The sequence below is a fragment of the Hypanus sabinus genome, chromosome 3, assembly GCF_030144855.1.
Source record: "Hypanus sabinus isolate sHypSab1 chromosome 3, sHypSab1.hap1, whole genome shotgun sequence".
NCBI lineage: Eukaryota > Metazoa > Chordata > Chondrichthyes > Myliobatiformes > Dasyatidae > Hypanus > Hypanus sabinus.
Window position 1 is genome coordinate 97,340,088 of NC_082708.1, and position 27,829 is coordinate 97,367,916.

The 27,829-nt window shown below is 43.3% G+C and overlaps 1 protein-coding gene across 4 annotated transcripts in view; it reads right to left on the bottom strand.

Moving 5' to 3' along the window:
• Positions 1-27,829, bottom strand: part of sorcs2 (sortilin-related VPS10 domain containing receptor 2) — a 727,841-nt gene that overhangs the window by 85,570 nt on the left and 614,442 nt on the right. For all 4 annotated transcript variants that reach the window (XM_059964841.1, XM_059964844.1, XM_059964843.1 and 1 more), the window contains 3 exons: positions 25,386-25,462; positions 20,399-20,490; positions 19,238-19,345 (listed from right to left, as the gene is read on the bottom strand). In XM_059964841.1, the coding sequence (XP_059820824.1) occupies positions 19,238-19,345; positions 20,399-20,490; positions 25,386-25,462 (277 nt within the window). The remainder of the gene's footprint in view (positions 1-19,237; positions 19,346-20,398; positions 20,491-25,385; positions 25,463-27,829) is intronic.

Here is a 27,829-nt window from a genome sequence, read left to right on the forward strand (position 1 = left end):
ATTCTGAGGGAGGGACAAATGGACAGGGAATCATGGAGGGAGTGACCTCTGTGGGATGTGCAGAGTGGGAAGGGGGTGTTGGAGGTAAAGGTGTGGTGCTGCTAGGGTCCTATTGAAGACGGCAGATGTTGTATTGAGTGAATGTAGATTGCTCTTCCACTCCTCCATCCTTGTCAGGTGTTATTCTCCTATGAACGTCCTTTCACCGTTGATTTTAGCTTCCTTGCTGATCCATTCAGCTCTCCCATATGAAGTGGTGAGTCAGGTAGTAAGTATAGCACACAAACCTTCACTCATCTTGTTTTGTTTCCCCCTTCTTTGTGGAGATGCACTGACTTTCACAGTAACTGTAATCAGGATTTCAGGGTAATCAATGTTTGATTCTATAGTCACCACTCCATATATTTCTACATGCAAATTCTCCAAAGCACTCTGATCTAGCACTGGAATATACATTTGCATCAATACTCCCTCAACTCTTGACAGCCTGGATAATGGTCCATGTTGGCACAAAAAAACAGTTCTGAACTAAGCATACTTTTGCTGCTCGGTGATAAAATTTTGTGGTCTTTTACTATGAATTGCATGTGTCCACAATCCTTAATAATGCTGAAAGTACACATGTGCTCACTTAAATTCCAGACACTTAACCTGTTATTGAGGAGGCGAGTTGTGGGGAAATAGCTGTTTTAAAATTAGAGCTTTCTCATCACAAAGATTGCCGCAATATCCCCTCTGCTTAACAATTTTTAAAGTGAACAATTTCCTAGAAGTAAGGCAAATTGCATAAAATATTCTGCAAAACATCCTGAAGTAAGCAAAGCATTGCAAATCAATGCAGTTTTGGGGAACTAGCAGCACAGTCATCAGTGTAACCTGCAAACACAAAATCTTAAACTAATCTAATAAACCACACTTTTAATGTGATGTCTGGCAATTAGTGTACTTTAATTATAAAACTGAAAAGGGTAACTGTCAGCTACAGACCATTACTGATTTATACTAAGTACGCATACTGCGTAGATCAGACTGCAGGTTAAAGAATATTTTATTCTCAGGCCCATAAATGGCAGCAGTAGTAGATCAGATACAGCTAAATGATTTGCTTGAATACAATGCTGACAAGCAGAAAGAGAATTCAATAACAAAGATAACACAGAACATGAATATTCAGAACTGACTGCCTCTACAAGAGTCTGTTGGACTGCGAACACACCATGTCTCCTCCAGCCACTGATCAAGTATCAGGACAGTTTGACAACAGCGTCAATGTCTTTCCATCAGTTTGTCCATGTGTAGGTTAAGATTGGGCACTGTGCCTCTTTTTGCAGGTTACTTACATCATCAGTTTTGTGAAAGAGATTGATTCTTGTTCATATTTTAAAAGGAATAAATATTGTACAGAAGCAGATGTGCTCAATGTGATGGCACATTTGTGCCGCTGGGGACATTTTAGCCTTTATTCCTGCTTAGATTTCTTATTGAACCCAAGTAAACCAGCGAGATGGCCAGTATTATGTAAAGATTAATTTAAGCAGAAAGGATTAAATAGAATAAAAATCAGCCTCTAGACACAGAATGTAAAGCAGACCAGCATTCAGACATGGCATTATGTGAGTGTGGAAATGCAATTCCTGGATCAGTGCCAATACATTGTTGATGAATGAAAATGCAAAATGAAAATGGGGTTCCCTGTCATAAATATCACAGACAGCTAAGGAAGTGAAGGTCACTGAAGCATGCATAGTCTGTTTTGTGTTGCTGTTCACTAATTCATCCAAACCGCAGAGCGAGGACAATCTGTTCTGCCCTTTGAGCCTGCTCACCCATTCAACAGATCTTGTGTAATCTTCTACCCAGGGGAGATGGGAATTGGCAAGCAATCCAGGAGAGGAAGGGTTGCTGAGCAGATGGAGCCAGGTTGGGTGGGGAGCGGGTGGAGAGAGTGATAGACTGGGAGGTGATTCGTGACATTTAAGTGACTGCAGACTATGGAATAATTTAATAAGAAAACAAGGTTGTGAGTGTAAACAAATAAGGGAGGGATGCTGGGGATCGCAACAGCAGGGGAAGGGATAGTCGACAGCGTGTGTGATTGATAAGCAGACAGACCAGGATGGGAGGGGAAACAGGGGGTTGGGGTGTTGGGGGGGGGGCTTCAAAAGAAAGGGTGTATATGAGAGGACTTGGACTGATCAGGAGGAGAGAAAAAGGTATTCTGAAATTGGAGATGACTTGAAACAATGTTCATGTCTTTGAGCTGTAGACTACCCAGGTGGAATATGAGGTACTGTTCTTCACAATCAGGGGTTCCCAACCTGGGGCCCAGTGGACCCCTCGCTTAATGGTATTGGTGCATGGTATAAAAAAGTTTGGGAGCCCTGCTTTAGATTGTGTTTGGCCTCACAGTGGCAGTGGAGGAGGCCGTGATGAGATGGGTTGTTGTGGGAATGGGGAGTGATTTAATCAAGAGTTTAAGATGGCCAGTATGGATAAAGCACAGGTACTTGGCAAAAGAGTTGCCCAATATATGTTTTTTTTTCTCATCAGTGCAGAAGTGGCCACACTGAGAATATCAAATCCAATAGACAAGACCGGAGGAGGTACGTGGGAATCCTGCTCCACCTGGAAATACTGTTTGGCTCCCTGGATGGTGGTGAGAGAGGTATAGGGGCAGAAGAAAGTGTCTGGGGAGGGGACAGGGACAAGGAAAGTGGAGAGGGATGAATGAACCAGGGAGTCACAGAGGTAGTGGTCTCTGTGGAAACAAGAAAGGCGAAGACATGACCGGTAATGGGATCGTGTTGCAGCTGGCAGAAATGCTGATGAAAGATGTACTGGATGTGGAGACTGGAAGGTTGAAAAGTAAGGACCATGGTAACTCCTCCTCTGTTCTGCTTGGGGGAGGAGGTTCCAGGGAATAGAAGTGACATGGGTGATAGCCCCATGTACAACCTCAACCACAGTAGAGAGAAATCCATGCTTTCTGAGAAATGAGGAATTTCAGATGTACTGGAACAGAAAGTTTCATTTCGAAAACTGATGCGATGGAGTTTGGCCAGGCAACGAGGAGTGGTAGTGCAGAGGAACTCTATTCCCACTAGAAATAAATGAAAGACTGGATGTTCATGGTGAAGATGAGGGGGTGGGGGGGGGAGGCAGGAAGTGGAAGCTGTGACAATGGTGTTGCCATGTAGGTAGGAAGAGACTGGACAAAGGGACACAAGAGCAAACACGAGGAAATCTGCAGATGCTGGAAATTCAAACAACACATACAAAATGCTGGTGGAACACAGCAGGCCAGGCAGCATCTATAAGGAGAAGCACTGTCGACGTTTCGGGCTGACGAAAATTAATTGTAGTCCTGACGAAGGGTCTCGGCCCGAAATGTCGACAGTGCTTCTCCTTATAGATGCTGCCTGGCCTGCTGTGTTCCACCAGCAATTTGAGTGTGTTTAAAGGGGTTCAAGATAGAGTTGAGGGTTGAGAAGACAAGTTCTCTGGAACAACTGCAGGGAAAAACAATTGGTGCACCAGGGCAGTTGGAGGCTGTGGAGAGAGATCTTCTGTGGTGACGAGACCTGTGAAAGGGTGACAGACTGGTATTCATTGGCTCGGTTGGGGAAGACGTAAAAGCGTTTCCACCAGCTTCGTCAGACTACATTTGAATACATATCACCTTTGAATGCTGGTTTGACATGAGATTGGGATGATGTGGAGTGAGTGGACAGCTGTGTGCTCAGTGGGGCTAAGGTTGAGGTGGTTGAAAGGAGTGGAGAAGTCAAGGCAGTTGATGTCAAAGTTGAGACTTTGCAGTGGAGTAGCAAATCATTAACACAAGAAAATCTGCAGATGCTGGAAATCTAAAGCAACACGCACAAAAGAGTTTGACGTTAAAGATGCATATACAATCATTCAGAACCAGAAGATGTCCAGGTCAAATAGGCAAATAGACTCAGAATTCAAGGAGGTGCAGTACAAGTGTACAAATGAAGCATCTGCTGAGGACAGAGCACTCAGCATCAGAAAGGAGAAAGTGAAGACATGATAAGGGCTGGAGTAGCAGCCTGGGTCAAAGGTGGATAATGTGAAGTAGGCCATGGAGGGAAGAATAAAATGGGAGGGAGAAAGGGATTGGAGAAGGGTTGAGGATAGTGTTTGACCTGCTGATGGGAGGAGTGATAGAATTGATAACGAGAAGAGCAGGAAGGCCTACTTGTAGTGTCAGGGTATGAGTTTGGAGACGGACAGGATGAGGAAATGGCAGTTATGATATTGTTATGAAGACAGTTTTCAGGGAGGAGGTGCAGTCCTGAGGATTCTGATAGAAAAGGCAGAGATGTGTAGAAGGAAACCGAAAACCATCTCTGTCAGATTCTCCAAGTTTAGCAATACTGTAAATACAATTAATTTCTTGGGTTCTGAAATTAGGGTGCTTTGGTATAGTGGAATAAATACTGGATTTCTTCTCTACTTGGACTTCAAATCCCATCATGGCAGAACTGGGGGAATTAAATTAAACAATCAATGTTGGCAACCCCTGGATGAATGATTCTGAAATACTGCTGGGCAAAAACAGAACATAAAGACATATCCTTTTTCTCAACAATGCGAAGAATAAACACATCTCTGTTATCAAGGAAGAAGTAAAATAAGTAAGCAGCTTCAGTGTTATGGCTAGGTCATGGACAGGGTCCTGGAATTGATTTACTGACCCAGTGGTTCAGAAAAAACTGTCTCAACTGCATTCTGTGGTTTAGGCTTCATTTCAATTTATCTTGCCTAGCATTAGATTTCTCTTTAAGCCCAGTCACATTATAAAGCATCGGCCTTCTTTATCTATGCTCTTCAACCCTGTTCACCTTTATCCCTTACCCTCATCCATTCAGAACGTAATGTATTCTCTTCATAGTTACCCTTACCCAATACAGTGGTCATTATCCCATGCTGTGGCTGAATAATTCAGTAGTCAGTAAAGCTTCTGATTGCTACCAAAACACAAGAGACTGCAGATGAGAAAGAAAGAAAGAAAGAAAGAAAGAAAGAAAGAAAGAAAGAAAGAAAGAAAGAAAGAAAGAAAGAAAGAAAGAAAGAAAGAAAGAAAGAAAGAAAGAAAGAAAGAAAGAAAGAAAGAAAGAAAGAAAGAAAGAAAGAAAGAAAGAAAGAAAGAAAGAAAAAGAAAGAAAGACAGAAAGAAAAAGAAAGAAAGACAGAAAGAAAGAAAGAAAGAAAGAAAGAGCAAAAGAAAGGATGCTGCTGTATGAACTCAGCAGGTCAGTCAGCATCTATGGAGGCTGACACTTTGGGTCAAGATGGGCATCATTTTTGACTGTTTGTGGGAGAGAATGTAAAATGGAAAGGAAAGATCTAGGGGTGATGATGTCTTTTCAGAGTATGTGGCTCACAGGTACAAAGAACTGTCTCCTGAAAATATTTCCACCTCTAGAGTTGGAAGTAGAGGCACAGGGAATTTACAAATGTCAGCTACTGCCTTATACTATATAACTGATATATTGAAGAAATTGAAGTTATCCTTTGACATTTGTGTTTTTAGGTTAATTGGCTAATTTAGTTTACCCCTTGTTGAGGTATGTTGCAGAACAATTGGAGGGTATTGGTGGCCGTGTGAGAGAACAAGTTACTGGTAAATAAGTGAGGAAATCAGATTGATAGGATTACTCTGAGCCATCATTGATAGGGTAAATAACATTCGAAATCACAAGGAAATACAGCATATGAAAACAAGTCTCTTTGTACTCCACCTTTAGCCTTAGAACCATAGACCACTACAGCACAGTACCGGCCCTTCAGCCCTCCATGTTGTGCCAACCCATATAATCATAAAAAAAAGTACTAAATCCACACTAATTCATAACCCTCCATTTTTTTCTCATCCATGTGTCTGTCCAACAGGCTCTTAAATACCCCTAATGTTTTAGCCTCCACCACCATCCCTGGCAAGTCATTCCAGGCACTCACAACCCTCTGTGTAGAAAACTTACCCCGATGTCTCCCCTAAACTTCCCTTCCTCAATTTTGTACATATGTCCTCTGGTGTTTGCTATTGGTGCCCTGGTAAACAGATACTGACAATCCACCCTATCTATGCCTCATAATCTTGTAGACTTCTATCAAGTCCCCTCTCGTTCTTCTATGCTCCAAAGAGAAAAGTCCCAGCTCTGCTAAACTTGCTTCATATGACTTGTTCTCCAATCCAGGCAACATCCCTCTACAGAGGAATTTAAGAAATAGGAGCAAGAGTTGGCCATCTGGCCTGTGTGTACTTTGTCTCTGATTAAGGCTATTGCTACCCTTTTACCTCAGTGTTATTTTCCTGCACGAACCCCAGTCCACTGATTCACTTATACCTTATTGAACACAATGACTGAGTCCTCTGTGGTAGAGAAATCTAAAGGTTCACTGCGCTCTTGAGTGAAACCGCTTCTCTGCATTACAGTCCTAAACAGCCAATAATTATTTGCTGTATAAGCAAGGTACAGCATATTGAAAGGTCACCAATTGATGCTTTAGGTCGATAACTTTTCCAAAGAACTGTTCTGATTGAGTATTTGCATCGTTTTGCGTTTTTATTCCAGGTGGTTACTCATGCTGATGTGCCAAACTCCGCATTCAGAAGCACTCTCCTGAGAGAAAAAAAGAGTCTTGGTGACTGAGCACTATGCAAATGTTCTCTCTGTGGCTGCTGGAACACTGCATCCTCACACATGCTCCTTCAGAATTGCTGCCGTAGATGGGCCAGCTAAGGATTGCTAACCTCAAGCAATTTAACAAGCAGGCTGGGATGTCTGTGCAGCACGGCAAAGTCTGCTATCCGAGAGGCTATCCTGGGGGCAATTTGTTGACTTTCTTTGTGGTAATGGCCAAAGATCTGCTGTCACCCACATTTCACTGCCATTCCTTCAGAACCCACACCCAGAACTGAGCCAGTTGACAGACCCTCAATTAGAGGTGGTTGGGCTGTAGAAGGCCCATGCCGCACACAGGCTTTAAACTCAATCACAGTATAACTGCAAGGCCTCTTGTGTTGTCTCTCTGCATCTCCATTCTAGCTGTCAGCTGAACCAGTCAGACTGATAGCGTGACAGGACTGACTTTAGAGCCATTTCAAAGAAAGCTGCATCCTATTCAGAGTGGAGATCATGATCTCATGGTTCTACAGAGCCTCTCCATGTTCTACATGACCATTTCATTATTTCCATCTGCACTGTTATGAAAGCTTCTCAGTTATGATCCTTTGTTGTCGTGCAGATGTATGGTCCAATCATCTAATGAACAGCTGAGTTCCTTACGCACTCGAGCCCACTCATGCCTAAAATATCTCAGTCTGACTCACTTCGCTCCAATTTGATTTGCTCATCCATGGTGCGGCTCTTGGAGGTCCAATATATGATGCAAATAAGGGTCATCATCTAATCACCCTCCTTTACCTTCACTCACCTCTCCTGGCATCTCCGTCTGCTATAATTCATGCCATTCAGGTGACAGAGGGAAATGCTAGGAAAGATCTTTTTACAGCTGCTCCTTCTGCTAAGAAAAGCGTAAGAGTGCTAATGTAAGCCGTGGTCAAAATGCCATTAAGGTGATGCAGCAGTAGAAGATATCTACTCCATATCAAGTCAGATGGAATGGCATCATCATCATCAAGAAGCAAAGTTAGTGATTCTGCCCAGCTGATTCCAGGAAAAGCCTATGTCGAAGAGGTGGTGGATTTTCTCCTGCAGTTGACTGGAGGTGGCCTCCCTCTTATTCATCACTGCTTTTGTTCAAATGGAGAAGAGGGATATTGAGTAAGGTTTTCATTCCCAAAATTTCAGAGGCAACCTCGAGGTGAGGGTGGAGATGGGCTGCTGGGGAGTACTGTGTGTATGTGCACATAGCTCACCCTTTCACTGGGACATATTCTGTGAGTCTTGGACCCTCACTATTTGGATCGTGCCCTCTAACTACCATCAGGAGGAGGTACAGGAGCCTGAAGACACACACTCAACATTTTATGAGCAACTTCTTGCCCACTAGCATCGGATTTCTGAATGTTCCATGAAGACTATCTCACTATTTCTCTTTTGTACTATTTAGTAGTTGTTCGTATATTGTAGCTTACAGTAAACTTTATGACTTGCCTTGCACTGCAACGCGAAACAAACTGCATGGCATATGATAAACCTGATTCTGAATTTCTTCCAACATTGCTTCATTGAAAACAGATTCTCATTCCTGGAGAAAACAACTTCCTTTCTCAAGTGTCATTAGTCCATAGAGCACGGCTGTTCAGTCGCCTTGCCCATGCTAGTCCACATTGCACACATCTCCTTGCAACATAAAGAAATTTTGCAGATGCTGGAAATCCAAAGCAACAGACACAAAATGCTGGAGGAAATTAGCAGGTCAGGCAGCATCTATAGGAATGAATAAACGGCTGATGTCTTGTGTTGAGACCCTTCTTCAGGACTGGAAAGGAAGAGGAAAGATGGCTGAATAAAAAGGTGGGGGGAGGGGAAGGAGGACAGGTAGAAGATTATAGGTGAAGCAGGTGAATAGGGCTGGAGAAGCAGGAATCTGATAGAGAGGAGAGAGGACCATAGGAGAAAGGGAAGGAGAGGGGCACCAAGGGGAGGTGATAGGCAGGTCAGAAGAGGTAAAAGGCAGAATGGAGAATAGAAGAAGGGAGGAATGGGAGGGAAGTTTTTACCTACTGGAAGGAGAAATTGAAATTCATTTCATCAAGAGGAAAGCTATGAAATAAAAGGTGTTGCTCTTTCACCATGAACATGGCCTCATCATGGCACAAGAAGACTCTGTGACCAACATGTCAGAATGGGAATAGAAACTGGAATTAAAATATTTGGCCACCAGGAGGTTCCATTTTAGATAGATGGAGAGAGGTGCTTGCTGAAACTGTCTCCCAGTTTATGTAGAGAAGGCCACACCGGGAGCACAAGACACAATAAACAGCCCCTAAGAGTGAAGCGTTGTCTCACCTGGAAGGACTATTTGAGGCTCTGAATGGAGGTGAGGGAGGAGGTGAACAGGTAGGTGAGCAGAAAATGGAGGAGATGTTGGTGAGGGCATCATCACTGGTGGAGGAAAAGAAACGTGATTCTTTGAAGAAGGTCCTGGAAAGAAAAGCGAATAGCATTTGCAGAAGACAGGGTGGGGAGAAGTATACTCAAGACAATCGTGGGAACCAGGAGGTTTATAAAAGATGTCAGTTGACAATTTGTCTCTGGAGATGGAGACCGAGAAATTGAGAAAGGGGGGGGGGGGGGAGGTGTCAGAAATGGACCAAGTGAATTTAAGGGCAAGATGGAAGTTATAGGCAAAGTTGATGAAATTGGTGAGCTTGGAATCATGAAGCAGCACCGATGCAGTCATCAGTATAGTGGAGGAAGAGCTGGGGTGCATTACTGGGGAAGGCTTCAAATGTGTTTTATGTAGTCCATAAAAAGGCAGGCATAGCTGGGGCCATGTGGGTGCCAAAGGCTACCCTAAGTCTGCAGAAAGTGAGAGGAGCTGAAGGAGAAATTGTTGAGGGTGAGAATCAGTTCTGCCAGGCGGAAGAGGCTGGTGATGGAGGGGAACTAGTTGGTTTGTTTATTGAGAAAGGAGCAGAGAGCTTTAAGGCCTTCTTGATGGGGATAAAACTGTATAGGATTGGATATCCCTGGTGAAATTGAGGAGGTCAGAGCCAGGGAATTGTAAGTCAGTGCGGAGATTGAAGGCATGATAAGTATCGTGAATGTAGGTAGGAAGTGACTGAACCAAGGAGGATAGAGGACAGAATGGAGTCGAGAAATGAGGACATGAGTTCAGTGGGGCAGGAGCAGGCAGAGATAATAGACCTATCTGGACAGTTAGGCTTATGGATCTTGGGTAGGGGGTAGAAGTGAGCAGTGCGTGGGAAGGGAACTATGAGTTTGATGGTAATGGATGTGAATTCTCCAGTGCTGATGAGGTCAGTGATGGTGTTGGAGGCAGACCGCCACACAATAAAAGCACCCTGTTTGTCCGGGGGTTTGATGGTAAGGTTTGGGTTAGTGTGGAGAGAGTGGAGGGCAGTGAGTTCAAAGGGGGTAACGATCGAAGAATAGTGAGCAGTGCTGAAGCTGAGTTGTTTGATGTCTCCGCAGCAATTAGCGATGAAAAGATCCAGGGCAGGCAGAGAACCAGCATGGGATGTCCAAGATGAGGAGGAGAGGGTTGGAGACGGGAGAAAGGATCAACTATGTGGTATGTGGAGTTCTTGCTGAAGAAGTGGGTTCAGAGATGGAGGTGATGGAAGACGAGCTCAGCATTGTAGCGGGCGCAGAATTTACTGAGGTGTGAGCGAGGGGCAAAGCTAAGGCACTTGCTGAGGTCTGAACGTTCAGCCTCAAAGAGGGGAAAGTCGGCAGGAACGTTGAAGACACAGCAAGGATGATCTTTCAATAATCAATACATTCTGCCATTGTTCAGGTGGAATGGAAAATAACAGATGTCACTCCACGCTTCAAGAAAGGAGAGAGACAGGAAATTATAGGCTAGTTAGTCTGTCCTCTGTTTGGAAAGTTGTTGGAATCAATTGTTAAGGATGTAGATTTGGGGTACTTGGAGGCAAATGATAAATAGGTCATAGTCAGCAGTCCTCAAGGGAAAATCTTGCCTGACAGATCTGTTGGAAGTCTTTGAAGAAATAACAAGCAGGATAGATAAATGAACTGGTGGATGTTGTATACTTGGATTTTCAGAAGGCCTTTGACAAGGCGTCACACATGAAGCTGCCTAACAAGTTAACAGCCCATAGTATTACAGGAAAGATATTAGCATGGATAGAGAATTGGCCAATTGTCAGGAGACAAAGAGTGGGAATAAAGGAAGCCATTTCTGATTGGCTGCTGGTAACTACTGAGTGGTGATCCATCAGAGTCTGTGTAGGGACCTCTTCTTTTTCCTTTATACGTCAATCATTTGGATGAAGGACGATGGTTTTGTAGACCAGGTTGCAGACTATACAAAGTTAGGGGGGGGTATGAGGTAGTGCTGACAAAACAGAGAGGCTACAGAATGACTAAAACTGATTAGGAGAATGAGCAGATGGAATACAGTGTCCGGAAGTGTATGATCATGCACTATGGTAGAAGAAATAAAAGTGTAGACTATTTTCTAAATGGAAAGAAAATTAAAAAATCTAAGGTGCAAAGGGACTTGAGAGTCCTGATACAGGACTCCCTAAAGGCACTTTTGCAGGTTGAGTTGGTGGTGAGGAAGGCAACTGCAACGTTAGCATTCATTTTGATATGATTAAAATATAAAAACAAGGATGTAATGTTAAGGCTTTATAAGGTATCGGTGAAGCCTCACTTGGAGTATTGTGAGCGGTTTTGGAGGTTTACAAAAGTTATTCTGTGATTGAAAAGGCTCATCATCTGAGGAGCGTTTGCAGGCTCTGAGCCTGTATTCACTGGAATTCAGAAGAATAAGGTGCGATCCCATTGAAACCTATCAGATATTGAAAGGCCTTGATAGAGTAGATGTGGAGAGGATGTTTCTTATGGCGGGAGAGTCTAAAACCAGAGGACACAGCCTCAGAATAGAGGGGCACCCTTTTAGAATGGAGATGAGGAGAAATTTCTTGAGCCAGAGAGTACTGGATCTGTGAAATGCATTGCCACAGGCAGCTATGGAGGCTAGCTCATTGGGTAGGTATCCTTAAGGCACAGGTTGATTGGTTTCTTAATTAGCCAGAATATGAAGGGAGACGGGGAGAAGGCAAAAAAATTGGGCTGAGAGGGAAATGGATCAGCCATGATGAAATGGTAGAGTGGGCCTGATAGGCCAAATAAATGGCCTAATTCTGCTCCTGTATCTTCTGGTTTTATGGTCATAAGGATTAAAGCTAGGATTGAAGGGGGGGAGGAGTCAGAGGCGTCAGAGAAGGGTGGTGGGTTATGGTGTTTAGGGAAGGTGGGGTGGGAGGAAGATGGAGGCTACGAGGACCCAAGAGGTGACAGTAGAGCTTGAGGAACCCAGGGAAGGAGAGTGGTAGTTGGGGAAGGGGAGCCCAGAGGTCCAACAGCAGAGAGGAAGGTCTTGGCCTGGTGATGCTGGTGGCCAAGGTCCAGGCTGCAGCTGGAGATAAAGGCTGTACGATTTGCAGTCTGAAGGTGCCCAGGGTCGTTGGTGACAATTGTGTTGCTGATCTGGAGATGTCCAAAAGCTGTTGGAGCCACCTTTAAAGTTGGTAAGATCTGCAGTCTTGGGGTACCTGACCAAGACAAGGTTCGAGCAGGAGGGATGCAGTCTGGAAGCACCCGGGGTCATCAGAACCGGAGTGGGAGCTGCCAGAATCAGCGATCTGGAGATGGGTGATCTTCCAATCCTTCCTGGACTTGGGAAAGGCAAAGAACTGGCGAAGGATGTAAGGTTGGACAACTCCATGGCTGGTGTAGAAGAAAAAGGCCCAGAGACTGATAATTGGCACTAAGTTATCTCTGCAGAGCAGAGAGGGTAGCACATAGACTTTGGAGGGAGAAGCAGCCAATCAAATGTGAGTATCTGGGATCCTCAGTGTGTCCAGACTGGGAGGCCCGAATACGGAGCTGGAAGCCTTGTGGAAGAAGATGGCGGTGAAGACAGGTTCCCAGGAAGGATATGTGGCTGTGGTAGTGAGTCAAGGCGACCACATGGGATTACAGAAGGGGAGCAGTGAGAGAGAGTCTCACTAAATTCCAGTCAAAGAAAAGATTTAAACTTTTTCAGGGTCAGCATCCCTTGAAGAGACTTCACAGCGAAGCAGCAAATCACAAACACAAGAAAGTCTGCAGATACTGGAAATCCAAAGCAACACGCACAAAATGCTGGGGGAGCGCAGCAGGTCCGGTTGCATCCATGGAAATGAACAAAGAGACAATGTTCGAGTCGAGACACTTCTTCAGGACTGATAGGCAGGTGAGAAAAGGTAAGAGGTGAGAGTGGGCAATAGACGAAGATCGGGGGGGGGGGGGAGGGAGAGTAAAATACACCATATTCTCTCTCACATCCCCATCAATTTGTTCCTGCCACCCATCTACTGCAGGAGTCATTCAGAGCACAACTTTGGAATGTGGAAGGAAAATGCTCTTCCCAGAGGCATCCATGCTGTCACAGCCAGAACATGCATATTCCACACAGTTAGCACCCAAGGATGGCACCAAATTCAGGCCCTTACTGTGCCACTGTACATTCCACAGCCAATGTGCCTCCACAGTTCTCTGCCTCACGGTCACTCAGCGACCAAGATTTTCCTCCTGGCATGCATGGTGTTCAATGTCCTTTCCCGCTCCCCTGCAGCCTCTCTCTCCTCTACAGCAGTCGTACTTTCTATGTCCTTATTAAAGGAGGCTATGGCAGCTCATGCAACAGCAGCATTCATCCGCTCAATTTCCCTGCAGTCTTTTCTTCCAACGTATAAAATTCTGCCAATAACCTACACAACTTAGAGGGGCCAACTAACCTACAATTTCCACACCTTAGGGACATGGAAGGAAATTGCAGGACCTGAAGGAAACCCATGTGCTTACAGGGAGATTGTGCAAGCTCACAATGGACTGCATTGGATGTCAGAAGTCCGGTCATCGTGAGAGGTCGTTCGTTAATCACACTGTGCCAGGTTTAAAAAGAGCTGGGGTGATGTTGGGACTTACTGGTGGGCTGTAATCAACACAAGAAGTCCTTCGTTGGTGAGGCAATGAGAAGTATTAAAAGAGCTCAGGGTCTTTTGGGACTTTTCAGGAGGTTGCAATCAGAACCATCTATTAGGCACTCAGCAGGGCCCAATAAAGAGAAGCGAGGTGTCAGTGGAGTGACCATTGTGTCAGTGATCAGCGTTAAGAGTGGTTAGGCTTTGGCTCAATGGGTTTGGGCAAGAATAGACAGAGGTTCAAAGTAAGTTTCTAGTAAGTTATTTTTTCCTGTGCACTGAGATGGGGTCTAGAGTTAGTGGTGTGTTCCTTATGTGAGATGTGGGAACTCTGGGAGACCTCCAGTCTCCCTTGATAACTATGTCTGCATGAAGTGCACCAAGCTGCAGCTCCTTATGGACTGTATTAAGGAACTGGAGCTGCAGGTTATATAGGAAAATGAGGAGGTGATGATAGGAGCTACAGTGAGGTAGTCACCCCTAAGATGCAGAAGGCAGGTACCTGGGTATCTATCAGAGAGGAAAAGGGAATAGGTTGCCAGTGCAGAGTACCCCAGTGGCCATTCCCCTCAATAATAGGTTTACCGTTTTGGATACAGTTGGAGGGGAGGGAGGAGTAATGACCTGCCAAGGGGAAGCACAGTAACCTGATCTCTGACAATGTGCCTGTCTCTGTGGCTGAGAGGGGAAGGGCAAAGAAGAGAAGGATAAGGGATTCCATAATTAAAGGAGCAGACAAGAGATTCTGTTGAAGTAAGAGCCACCCGGATGGTATGTTGCTAGGGTGCCAGGCTCAGGGGCGTCTCAGGCCAGGATTCTATGGACCACAGCGTTCAAAAGGAGAAGGGTGAGCAGCCGAAGTTGTGGTACATGTTGGTACTAACGATGTAGGTAGGAAAGGGGAGGAAGGAGGTCCTGAAGAAAGAATATAAAACGTTAGGTAGAAAGCTATTAAGTTGTAAAAGATTACAACTCAACGGTAGTAATTTCTAGATTGCTGCTTGTGCCATGGGGATGATTTGGCAGATGAATCTGTGGCTGGAAAATAAGTACATGGGCCAGGCTTTCAGATTTCTGGATAATTGGCATCTCTGCTGGGGATGGTATGACCTGCACAAAAAGGCGAGCTACACCTGAATCTAAGGGGGAGCAATATCCTAGCAGGCAGGCTTGCTAGAGCTGTTGATGAGGGTGATTAATACAGGACTGACAGATTTGAATGCATGCAGTCGTAGATATTGCCGAATTGTGGCTGAAAGAAGATCATAATTAGGAGCTTAAATCCAAGGATCCACATTGTATGAAAAGGATAGGCAGATAAGCAGTGGGTGTGGGATGTCTCTGCTGGTAAAAAATGAAATCAAATCCTTTGAAAGAGGTGACATAGGATCCATATGGGCAGAGTTAAGAAACTGCAAGGGTAAAAAGATCCTGACAGGAGTTATAGACAGGCTTCTGAACAGTAGCCTGGATGTAGGATATAAATAACAATGGTAGTTATAAAAGGCATGTAATAAGGACAAGTCATGGGTGATTTCAAACTGCAGGTAGATTGGGAAAATCAGGTTGGTCCCAAGAGAGGGAATTTGTAGAATGCCATTTTAGATTAGCTCATGGTTGAGCCAATTAGGGGAAAGGCAATTCTGGATTGAGTGTTGCGCAATGAACTAGATTAGATAAGGGAGTTTAAGATAAAGGAACCTTTAGGAGGCAGTGAAACTAAAATCAAATGTATACACTGGAGTAAAGGGAATTAGAGAGAAATGAGAGAGGAGTTGGCCAAAGTTGATTGGAAGGGGACACTAGCAGGGAATGAAGGCAGTACAACAATGGCTGGAGTTGCTGGGAGCAATTCAGAATGTGCAGGATGGATACATCCCAAAGATGAAGAAGTATTCCATAGGGAGGATGAAGCAATTGTGGCTGACAAGGGAAGTCAAAGACAGTATAAAAGCAAAAGAGTGAGCATATAATACAGCAAAAATTAGTGGGAAATTAGAGGATTGGGAAGCTTTTAAAAACCAACAGAAGCCAACTAAAAAAAGCATAAAGTAAAAAAAAGATGAAATGTGAAAGTAAGCTAGCCAATAATATAAAAGAAGATATAAAGAGATGTTACTATAAAAAGTAAAGGAGAAAAAGAGAGATGAAAGTGGGTATCTGACCACTGGAAAATGACACTGGAGAGGTAGTAATGGTCATGCACTTTGGTATAAGGAAAATGCATAGACTATTTTCTCAATGGGGAGAAAATTCAAAGCTCAGATGTGCAAAGGGCCTTAGAAGACCTCATGCATGACTCCCTAAAGGTTAACTTGAAGGTTGAGTTGATAGTAAGGAAGGCAAATGCAACTTTAGCATTCATTTCAAGAGGACTAGAGTACAAAAGCAATAATGTAATGCTGAGGCCATACTTGGAGTATCATGAGCAGCTTTGGTCCACTTATGTAAGAAAAGATGTGCTGGCATAGGAGAGGGTTCATGAGAATGATACCAAGAATGAAAGGGTTAACATATGAGGAGCGTTTGATGGCTCTAGGCCTCTACTCGCTGGTTTTAGAACGATGAGGGATTTTATCGAAACCTGTTGAATATTGAAAGGCCTAGGTAGAGTGGTTGTTACATGTGCTTTGATAAGCAGATGCCCCTCTCGGTTTACTGCACAGCAAGATATCAGCAGTTGTACTGAATAAGCTGCCGTGCTGTCTGCAGTCAAGGATAATTGCTTTAGACTATTGATATGATTTTGCAGGAAGGATCCGATGCCATGCTGCACTGAAAGTAAGGATATTTTATGTACTAAAAAAATGCAAACCAATTTCTAACCAAAGTGCCAATTAAGTTTAGGCCGCTGGAAGTTGACAAATCTGAAAGAAGTGCACTTGACACTTCCTGCTTACTGAAGATGCTACATTTTAAAGGTCAATGAAATTCTAATCAAAAACACCTCATTAACGTCTTATAGTTAAGTTAATTGCAGTTACCTGTCTGCCCATGCTAATGAAAGTCACAACAATTGGGAGTAGGTTCCTCATATATATCCAAAGCCACCTGCAAGAGGTTGGGGAGCAAGCCCCATGGAAGGAGGGTGAACACACTGGGGAATTGACGGTGGAGTTCCTGGCTGTTCACATGCTGGGTAACCTGTCCTGGGTCTGTCACATTGAAGCAATTGAAAGGAAAGCATAGGTTTTGGAGGTTGGGCTTGTCACCAACCTTCCTAACTAACTTCTGCAGATGTACTGTTGGAGGTACCCTGACTGATTGCATCATGATCTGGGTGGACAATCTGAATGTACGGCAACACAAGGAGCTGCAGGGAGAGGTGGACTCAGTGCATCACGGGCATCGTGATCCACCCCGAGCATCGGTAGTGTCTACAAGAGGCAACATCCATCAGTGAAGAAGCTGAAGAAAGTCGTGGACCTTGCCCTGACATCACTAACAAGGCAGATGTGCAGCAAAGAGTTTAACCATGCAGGCCGTGACATCTTTTCGCAGCTATCATTGGGCAGGAGGTACGGGAGCCTGAAGTCCCCTCTACCAGGTTCAAGAACTACTAATTCCCTCCAGTTCGTGAACCATTGGAAGAACTGCAAACATTACAGTTGAGCAACACAGTGACCACTTTGATTACTTTGCATCAAAATAACTTCGTCTTTTTTGTTCTAATTATGTAGAAACAGTGTATAATTTATGTTTAATGTATGTTTTCTTGTGAGTGCTGCTTCTCTGATGCTCTGTGCCTGTGATGCTGCTGTAAGTCAGTTTTCATCATACCTGTGCATACATATACTTGTGTACATGACAGTAAACTTCACATTATAACTTCGGAGTTGCTTTAAGTCTGCAATTCAAAATTCTCCTTTATCTATCCCAACCTGCCTGCTTTATAGATCATCAGTGATGTAAATGATGTAACCCAGGGTCACAGGGAGTTTTGGGTCTTTCAACATCAGACACCCTCGCCTGGCTGATCCGGCCCCGACTTGTGTCTGAGTAGCATTTTGCCAACATTCACTCCCGATCTACAGCCATCTCGAGGCTCGCTCTGCTGCCTCTGTGGTGTTCCTGATGGCTTAGAATATAATCAGAATCAGGTTTATTATCACCAGTATGTGTTGTGAAATTTGTTAACTTAGCAGCAGCAGTTCAATGTAATACATAATCTAGACCAAAATAAAGCAAAATAAAATAAATAAATTACAGTATACATATATTGAATAGATTAAAAATAGTGCAAAAAAAAACAAGTAATATATATTAATAAAGTGAGGTAGTGTGCAAGGATTCAATGTCCATTTAGGAATCGGATGGCAGAGGGGAAGAAACTGTTCTTGAATCACTGAGTGTGTGCTTTCAGGCTTCTGTACCTCCTACCTAATGGTAACAGTGAGAAAAGGGCATACCCTGGGTATTGGAGATCCTTAATAATGGATGCTGCCTTTTTGAGACATTGCCCCTTGAAGATGTCATGGGTACTTTGTTGGCTAAATTTACAACCCTCTGCAGCTTTTTTCATAATTGTATATTGGGAAGAGAGATATGTATATCTAACATCTCATATTTTTCATGCACACATACATATTAATCAGAAACAGTTTTCCATTTAACCCTGTAAAGTTATGCCTACTAACATTTAAAGGTAACTTTTGGTATGTTACCTGCAATTGAAAAGGTCTTTCACAAACGAGAGAAAATCTGCAGATGCTGGAAATTCAAGCAACACACACAAAATGCTGGAGGAACTCAGCAGACCAGGCAGCATCTATTGAAAAGACGTTTCTGGTCGAAACCCTTCAGCAGGCCTGGTCTTTCACAAGCTGTCTTGAGGATATAACTTGTGCCTGTGATGAATTCTTGTTCATATGTATAACAGGTAGCTACTTTAATTACATTGGCATTTACATTAAGTGTCTTGCTACTTGTTGAGTCTCTGCCTGTACCACAGGGAAGACACAATGAATAAGCTGAACCCTTTGTATCTGTTAAAATGCATATTTGCCGTGTTTGTGAGTTCATCACATGTTTTCAATACATTATGAACAGAGTATGATTTGCACACTTCCTGGATTTTAAAAGTAAGGGCAAAAATTATTTGTCAGCAGACCGAACTGAACCCCAAAGAAATTAATTTCAATTGATCATCACTGGAAAGCAGCACAAACAACTTGTAACTCTTCCTTCTGCTTTCTATTTAAAAATGAAATGTAATGAGAATTAACCCATATCAATTCCAGCAAAGCAGTCAAAAGCACTACAAGGAAACATGCCAGCTACAATAAGCATTCCAGCTCAACAATCATCTTCGATCAGTGTATATTATTCCAATCTATTGTTGCTATTTGCTCTGTAATTGAGTTGAGTGGAGTGCGTTTCTCACACAGGTTAAGCAATAGGTCAGAGTATAGAAACAATTTATATTCACACCTTTGATATATTGGATAATCCTTGCCCTAACCTCTCTTGCCTGAAAGGAGAGACCTGCAGGTCAGACCACAAAATGCCCACACCAGTATTAGATTAGAAAACATAATAAGTTTCATCTATTTAAATACTCACGTCATAACAAGTGTTTCATCCCCTGGTTCACCCAAGAGTCCATCTACAAAGACTGAAGTGCTGGTAAAATTGTGTGTTGTCCAAGTATGTCCTTCATCTACACTGAATCTGGATGTAAAATATGCAGTATTTCATTATTCTCTTCATAGTTAGGGCAATTGTTACTGTAAAGGAGAGACAATGTGATCCTAGCCAACTCAGCGGTTACTCCTGATTGGAATCTGCAAAATTATAATCAATATTTTCTTTATCTGTCAGCCAGATATTTTCTAAAATTTTAGATATTGGTCCAGATGACTTAATTGGATTTGCTTCCAAGAATTAGAGCATTCACAGCTGCAACTGGCACCATTTGTTGATAGCTGAAGGTACTGCTGAGCCTCTGTTTTGATTCAGATGAACTCTACAGTGATCGTTTGTCATTAGACTACAGGGGTAATCATGTCCCTTCTTGGCAAAGTGCACAGGAAGGGGACTCAATTAAATAAGGAAACAGCTAAAAATTGTTACTAATGTTAATCACCCAGGAAGAAGGGTATATTTAAAAAATGTGTACCAAAAGTTAAATTTCAGGCAGTTGTAAAATCATATTGATATCCCACCACTACAACCAAAACTCAGCACCCATTCATTTCCCAACCATTCCACTTTCCCTCACTACTTCAGAATACTTCCAATTCCAAGATAGGCCAACCCTCACTTCCTTCTCATTCTTTCCTCCTTGTGACGTGTCCACTAATTGACTTTCCAAATGTTCCAGAGACTGTGGTCCTTCCACTACCTCACTCAGACTGAGGTCCCTCCAACTCACAGGTGCTTCATGAAGTCTCAGCAGATTGCTCAAAGGGGAGGCCAGCCATGCATCTGTAAACTAGGAGACTAAGCTCCTGTCAGCATTATGAGTGTCCAGATTGGGTAGGAGATAGAAAATTGCTGGCTGAGAGATTACAAAGCAATTTTTGTGTGACCACCTTCTGACCAGAAATAACTTCTGTCACACAGGTCTGTTTTGCTAACTATTTTGAGCACCTTAGTCTGTTGCCACTGAGAAACACTTGGCTGCTAAAGTGAGTTTAAGTCATGATAAAGATAGGCTTTGCAAATGATACATTAAAATTATTGACCATTAATAATTTTTGAATTGCCAGCGAAATTCCTTACTTCAGTATCTTTAGGGGGATTGAGGTGTCCTTGATGGCGACAATAACTCCACCATGATCGAGGTACAGAATGTGATGTTCTTCCTCAAATACCTGGAGGAAATACCAACAGTGAATCTATAAAACATTGAGATTATCACTGAGACTCACACCATTTATCTTCCAAGCTCTGAAAATAATGAACAAGTTCAGCATTATTTTAAAATTAATTCAAGTACTAAATTACAAGTGCAACTCTGATTTAATTCAAAACTTGAAAAGATCTCTGCAATAAACTAAAAAGCTCTCAGGCTTAAGTGGAAATGTATTTCCACATTCTTCACTCCACATTCCACTCAGCAACCCAGTGAACAGAGAATTTTGAACAGACAATTCCGGAAACACGTAGCAGTTATGGTGAATCTCGTAAAAAAGAAACAGAATTAATGTTTCAATTCAAAGACCCTTTCAAGATTTGGGACGAGAGTTCTGACAAAGATTTTTTGACCTACAACATTCACCTTGTTTTGTTTTATTTCAAATTTCCAGCAACTGTGTTTTTAGGTCAATTGGAATGCAACTTAGCTCGGCACTATAATTTTGCAAATCTCCCCTTATACTTCCTGAAAGTGAAATTAATTCACCTAATTTTCTCTTTTCCTTTGCATCTAGTGTCAAAGTGCTCTGTTAGGAATCAGACAAGATGAGATCCCTGCTTATGGAATTCTGCTTACACCACCAATCCAGACAGAAGCCATTAATCTACCAGATTGTAGTATGATTGAATTCGGCATACTGCAAAAACAAGTCAATGTGAATTAAATGCTAATTGTTCGATGACAGAAAATGGAAAATGCAAAGATGATAAGAAAAAAACTGAATGTGGGTGTGATCCATAAAAAAATAAATTCTGCTTTCAACTAAATGACAGCAGTTGTTACTGACAACTGAAGAACATTCTCAAACTCATCTTAAAGCCATTTATTGCTTTTTTCATCCTTTAATAGGAAAATTCAAAAAATGAACTCAAGAAACAAACAAATCACATTTATATTTGTTATTATGAATGTAAGGTATGTTAAAATACTATGCTCAGCACTAACTAAAAACATTTGTTAGTGCTCTGATTTATATTAACAGCAGCTAATTCATGAATGGACAGCCTGTGATTTAATTCACTATGCAGTTTTCTTTAGAATATGAAATGTGAGCAAGGTTCTTATTGCGGCATGAATTCTGCCTGCCGGCTGGATCACCTGTTTCCCTAGGCAATGAACCCTGCACCTGGTATTCCCAGATGGTCTTGTGTTCAGATGCTAACCAGGCCTGATTCCATTTAGCTGGCTACTCACACAGACTGATTGGCTCCCTCACATCACTGATTTGAGTGCTGTTTACAATTCTGTTAGGGCTAACACCTTCATTTGCTTTTCTGTTTTAAGATGTTATGAACGTAGAACGTTACAGCAAAGTACAGGCCCTTCAGCCCTCGATACTGTGCTGACCTTTTAGCCTACTCTAAGATCAATCTAACCCTTCCTCCTACGTAACTTTCTGTTTCTCTATCATCTACCTGCTAAAAGTTCCTTAAATGCCTATAATATACCTGCCTCTACAAGCACCCCTGGCAGGGCATTCCACACACCCACCACTCTGTGAAGAACTTCCCTGTACTTTCCTCGAATCACCTAAAAATGATGCCCCTTCGTATAAGTCATTTCTACCTTGGGAAAAATCTATGATTATCTTTAATCTATGCCTTTTATCATCTTGTACACCTCAACCAAGTCACCTCTCACCCTCCCCCTCTCCAAAGAGAAAAACCAACCTAGCTCACTCAACCAATCTGTAGTAAGACATGACCTTTAGTCCAGGCATCATCCTGGTAAAGTAAAATAGTGTGTGGTATACATATCATGAAATTTGAAAAAATATTTAAAATTAGAATATCGCTGGAAATCTCTTGTCTAATAAAAATAACACCGAAGGTACGGTTAGAAAACTATAATAAGATCCATAGCAGCCAAACATAAAGGCTTTGTAGGATAGCTTTAAAAATTATTTTTAATATTACAATAGAGCTGAAAATGTATCCTCAAATAAAAGTAATGCTGAAGATTCACATCTATACACTGCATCAAATATCATAAGGGCACTGCAGGATAGCTTTAAGAGTTTTGTGATTATTCTCTCGGTAGCTTTTGAATACTATTTTCTTCTGTGAAGCCATTAGCTGTCAGGTGACTTCTCAAATTTAAAAAGAGTGGAGTAAATCATAAACACAAGAAAGTCCGCAGATGCTGGAAATCCAAATCAACACACACAAAATGCTGGAGGAACTCAGCAGTTCAGGCAGCATCTATGGAAATGAATGAACAGTCGATACTTTGGCCAAGACCCTTCATCAGGACTGGAAAGGAAGAGGGAAGATGACAGAGTAAAAAGGTGGGGGGAGGGAAAGGAGGTGAGCTGGAAGGTGGGAAAGATTAGGGGCTGGAGAAGAAGGAATCTTACAGGAGAGGAGAGAACAATAGGAGAAAGGGACAGAGGAGGAGCATCAGAGGGAGTTGATAAGACAAGTGAGAAGAGGTAAAAGTCCAGAGTGGGGAATAGAGAAGAGGGGAGAGGGAGGGAATTTTTTTCTACCAGAAGGAGAAATCGATAATCATGCTATCAGGTTGGGGGCTACCCAGACAGAATATAAGGTACTGCTCCTCCACCCTGACAGTCGCCTCATCTTAGCACAAGACGGGGCCATGGACTAACGTGTTAGAATGGTAAAGGGGATAGGAATTAATGTGTTTGACCATTTGGAAGTTCTGCTTTTGGCGGATGGAGTGGAGGTGGTCAAATGTAATAGAGGATGGAGCAGAGGAGTTCTTTTTTTGTAGTGTCACTACTAAAGCATCCAGGAGCAAAAGACTGGGCTATCCTCAACCTAACCCCTTGCAGAAAAAAGTTCAATTTCCCTTTTTCATCTGTCAATTAGTGCAGTGGCTTTCATATTCACAAGATAGTTAGTGCTTAATGCTTAGCTGGTAGCTTCACGAGTCACATACATGAGGTGGCTACTCTACTAGGTGTGTTGGCGTGTGTCCAGCTGGTTAAGGCATTCGTCTAGTTATCTGAAGGTCACTAGTTTGAGCCTTGGCTGAAGCAGCGTGTTGTGTCCTTGAGCAAGGCACTTAACCACACATTGCTCTGCGATGACGCCGGTGCCAAGCTGTAGGGGTCCTAACGCCCTTCCCTTGGACAACATTGGTGGCGTTGAGAGGGGAGACTTGCAGCTCGGGCAACTGCCGGTCTTCCATAAAAAAAACCTTGCCCAGGCTTGCACCCTGGAAACTTTCCAAGGGGCAAATCCATGGTCTATTGAGACTAACGGCCTGCACACATACACATACAGGAAGTACCTGAGTGGATGTTCATGGTCCATCCACTTCAAGCTTCAATGTGCTGTGTGTTCAGAGATGTTCTTCATTTCGCCACTGTTGTTACTTCTGTCTCCCATCAGCTTGAACCAGTCTGGCCTCGGTGCTCTGCCTCCAGTAACATGGCTTTTTTGAAAACAAAACTGCCACTCACTAGAAGTTTTTTCATACCGTACTCTGTAAACTCTAGATGCTATAGTATGTGAAAATCCCAGGAGATCAGCAGTTTCTAAGATATTTTTATCTACCCCATCTGGCACCAACAGTCATTCCAAGTCACGCAGGTCATACTTCTTCCCCATTCTAATGTTTGATCTAAACAACAAATTAACTTCTCGACTACGTCGGCATTTGGCTGATTAGCTATTTCGTGATAAACTGGCCACTGAGTGTTTATGGTTGTTATCTGTAAGTAAAGAATGGATGTCCAAGCAGATTAAGGTTTAAGGATAAAAGTATTCTAAATTATAAAGTTACAGGAGTATAAGTCCCAGAGGAAAAAGAAACACACTCCTTTGAAACTAGTGCTCATGGGGATTACGTCACCTCTTTACAGTGAAACCCAATAAAGAATTTGGAATGAAAACTGCATAAAATATATGCACACAATGACTAACATATCAACTACAGAAACAGAATTGGTCAAGCTTTTGTGCAAAGCACTTAGTTAGTTTACTTGGCAAACACGAGGAAATCTGCAGATGCTGGAAATTCAAGCAAAACACACAAAATGCTGGTGGAACGCAGCAGGCCAGGCAGCATCTATAGGGAGAAACGCTGTCAACGTTTCGGGCCAAGACCCTTCGTCAGGACTAATTGAAAGGAAAGATAGTAAGAGATTTGAAAGTAGGGGGGAAGAGGAAAATGCAAAATGATAGAAGACCGGAGGGCGTGGGGTGAAGCTGAGAGCCAGAAAAGTGATTGGCAAAAGGCATACAGAGCTAGAAAAGGGAGAGGATCTTGGGACGGGAGGCCTAGGGAGAAAGAAAGGGGGAGGGGAGCGCCAGAGGGAGATGGAGAACAGGCAGAGTGATGGGCAGAGAGAGAAAAAAAAAGGGGAGGGGGGAAAAAAACTAAATATATCAGGGATGGGGTAAGAAGGGGAGGAGGGGCATTAATGGTAGTTAGAGAAGTCAATGTTCATGCCATCAGGTTGGAGGCTACCCAGCCGGTATATAAGATGTTGTTCCTCCAACCTGAGTGTGGTTTCATCTTGACAATAGAGGAGGCCATGGATAGACATATCAGAATGGGAATGAGACATGGAATTAAAATGCGTAGCCACTAGGAGATCCTGCTTTCTCTGGCGGACAGAGCATAGGTGTTCAGCAAAACGATCTCCCAGTCTGCATCGGGTCTCATCAATATATAAAAGGCCACACCGGGAGCACCGGATGCAGTATACCACACCAGCTGACTCACAGGTGAAGTGTCACCTCACCTGGAAGGACTGTCTGGGACCCTGAATGGTGGTGAGGGAGGAAGTGTAAGGGCAGGTGTAGCACTTGTTCCGTTTACAAGGATAAGTGTCAGGAGGGAGATTGGTGGGGGGGGGGGGGCAATGAATAGTTTACTTGCCTGCCTCCACGTATTGCCACAGTCGGAGGTTATGTACATATCTTCCTTATATTCAACCAGCTGGGCGCCCAAGTTTCCTAAGAAACAAGAAGTCATTCTTTTATACAAAATAACAAATGAAAACTCATAAACTGATGTGAACATATTGCGTATTATGAACATACATAAGAAAGAGTTATTTTCTGCATCTTTTCCCAGTAGCAGCTGCAGTGTGCATTTTCATGAAACCATTATTAAAGAATTCTCACATTATATTCATGTTCTAAGCAATAAAATGTGTTGCATTTAAGAAGGCAGAAGGTGCAAATGGAGGATGAAAGAGCATTTTGATCTTGAGAAAATGCTGCAGACTGAGTGGATTAGATACCGCACACAATCCAATATAAATCCATAAAGACGAATAAATCTTCCCATTGGCTGTAAAAATTATGTAAAGAGTGTGAATTGTCTTAAACCAGTTCCTCTGGACAAGGCTTACACCATAAACATGTCTGTTCTGATGCAGCAATTGACAGTTTATTGGCTAAGCCACTACATGCCTTATGAAAGGACAAAATCGTGTAACACTAGTCTATACCTCCTCTAACAGAGTTGGACAGAAGTGCAGAGAAGGCTTTACTTCTGGTGTATCCGACAAAGCTGAAAATGAAGGTGATAAATTTCCAGGACTTTTCTCAGTACATCCTTTGTAATGTCCATGGAAAGCCCATTTAAAGGGCTTCTCAATTTTCACTGGAACCAAAGAAATGCAGCAAGTCAAGTGGAGAAAATTCACATGCAAACTGTCCATAAATCTCAACAAATATGGTGCAATTGATAAAGGAAGAAGGAATTCTTAGAAGACAATAGCACTGTTGATTACACACCTTACATGTCTGTAAAAAGCCACGTAGTTAACAGCAGTAAATGGTTAAACAATAAACAAAGGTGGCCTATCTCTGTCTACAAGTGGGTGGGTCAGTGGGTGGGGGCGGGGATGCCTTGTTTTGTTTGTTGCTGCCATTGTTGTTGTTGTTGCTTGCATTGTTCTGCTGAACATTGTGGGCTTGCTATGTGCGGTGACAGACATGGGCTGCCCTCAGCTTTGGGGCAGCACGGTAGTGTAGTGGTAAGCGGACTGCTTTACAGTACCAGCAACCTGGGTTCAATCCCCGCCGTTATCTGTAAGGAATTTGTACATTCTCCCGGTGACTGTGTAGGTTTCCTCTGGGTGATCGGGTTTCCTCCTGCAGTCCAAAAATGTATTGGTTGGTAGGTTGAAGACCCTCTGAGTCTCCAGAGGGTTCCTGTGCTGTGGAAGACGTCCTGCCTCATCCCTGTACCGAAGACACCATGCCCCAGTGGCTCCAATGACTACAGATCGGTGGCATTGACCTCCCACATCATGAAAACCCTGGAGAGACTTGTTCTAGAGCAGTTCCAGCCTATGGTTAGGCCACACTTAGACCCCCTCCAGTTCGCCTACCAGCCCTGACTAGGAGTTGAGGATGCCATCATCTACCTGCTGAACCGTGTCCACACCCACCTGGACAAGCCGGCGAGCACTGTGAGGGTCATGTTTTTTGACTTCTCCAGTGCATTCAACACCATCCGCCCTGCTCAGCTGGGTGAGAAGCTGACAGTGACGCAGGTGGATGCTTCCCTGGTGTCATGGATTATTGATTACCTGACTGGCAGACCACAGTACGTGCGCTTGTAACACTGTGTGTCAGACAGAGTGGTCAGCAGCACTGGGGTTCCACAGGGGACTGTCCTGTCTCCCTTTCTCTTCACCATCTACACCTCGTACTTCAACTACTGCACAGAGTCTTGTCATTTTCAGAAGTTTTCTGATGACTCTGCCATAGTCGGATGCATCAGCAAGGGAGATGAGGCTGAGTACAGGGCTACGGTGGGAAACTTTGTCACATGGTGTGAGCAGAATTATCTGCAGCTTAATGTGAAGAAGACTAAGGAGCTGGTGGTGGACCTGAGGAGGGCTAAGGCACAGGTGACCCCTGTTTCCATCCAAGGGGTCAGTGAGGACATGGTGGAGGATTACAAGTACCTGGGGATAAGAATTGACAATAAACTGGACTGATCAAAGAACACTGAGGCTGTCCACAAGAAGGATCAGAGCCGTCTCTACTTCCTGAGGAGACTGAGGTCCTTTAACATCTGGTGGACGATGCTGAGGATGTTCTACGAGTCTGAGGTGGCCAGTGCTATCGTGTTTGCTGTTGTGTGTTGGGGCAGCAGGCTGAGGGTAGCAGACACCAACAGAATCAACAAACTCATTCGTAAGGCCAGTGATGTTTTGGGGGTGGAAATGGACTCTCTGACAGTGGTGTCTTAAAAGAGGATGGCTGTCCGAGTTGCATGCCATCTTGGACAATGCCTCCCATCCACTCCATAATGTACTGGTTAGGCACAGGAATACATTCAGCCAGAGACTCATTCCACCG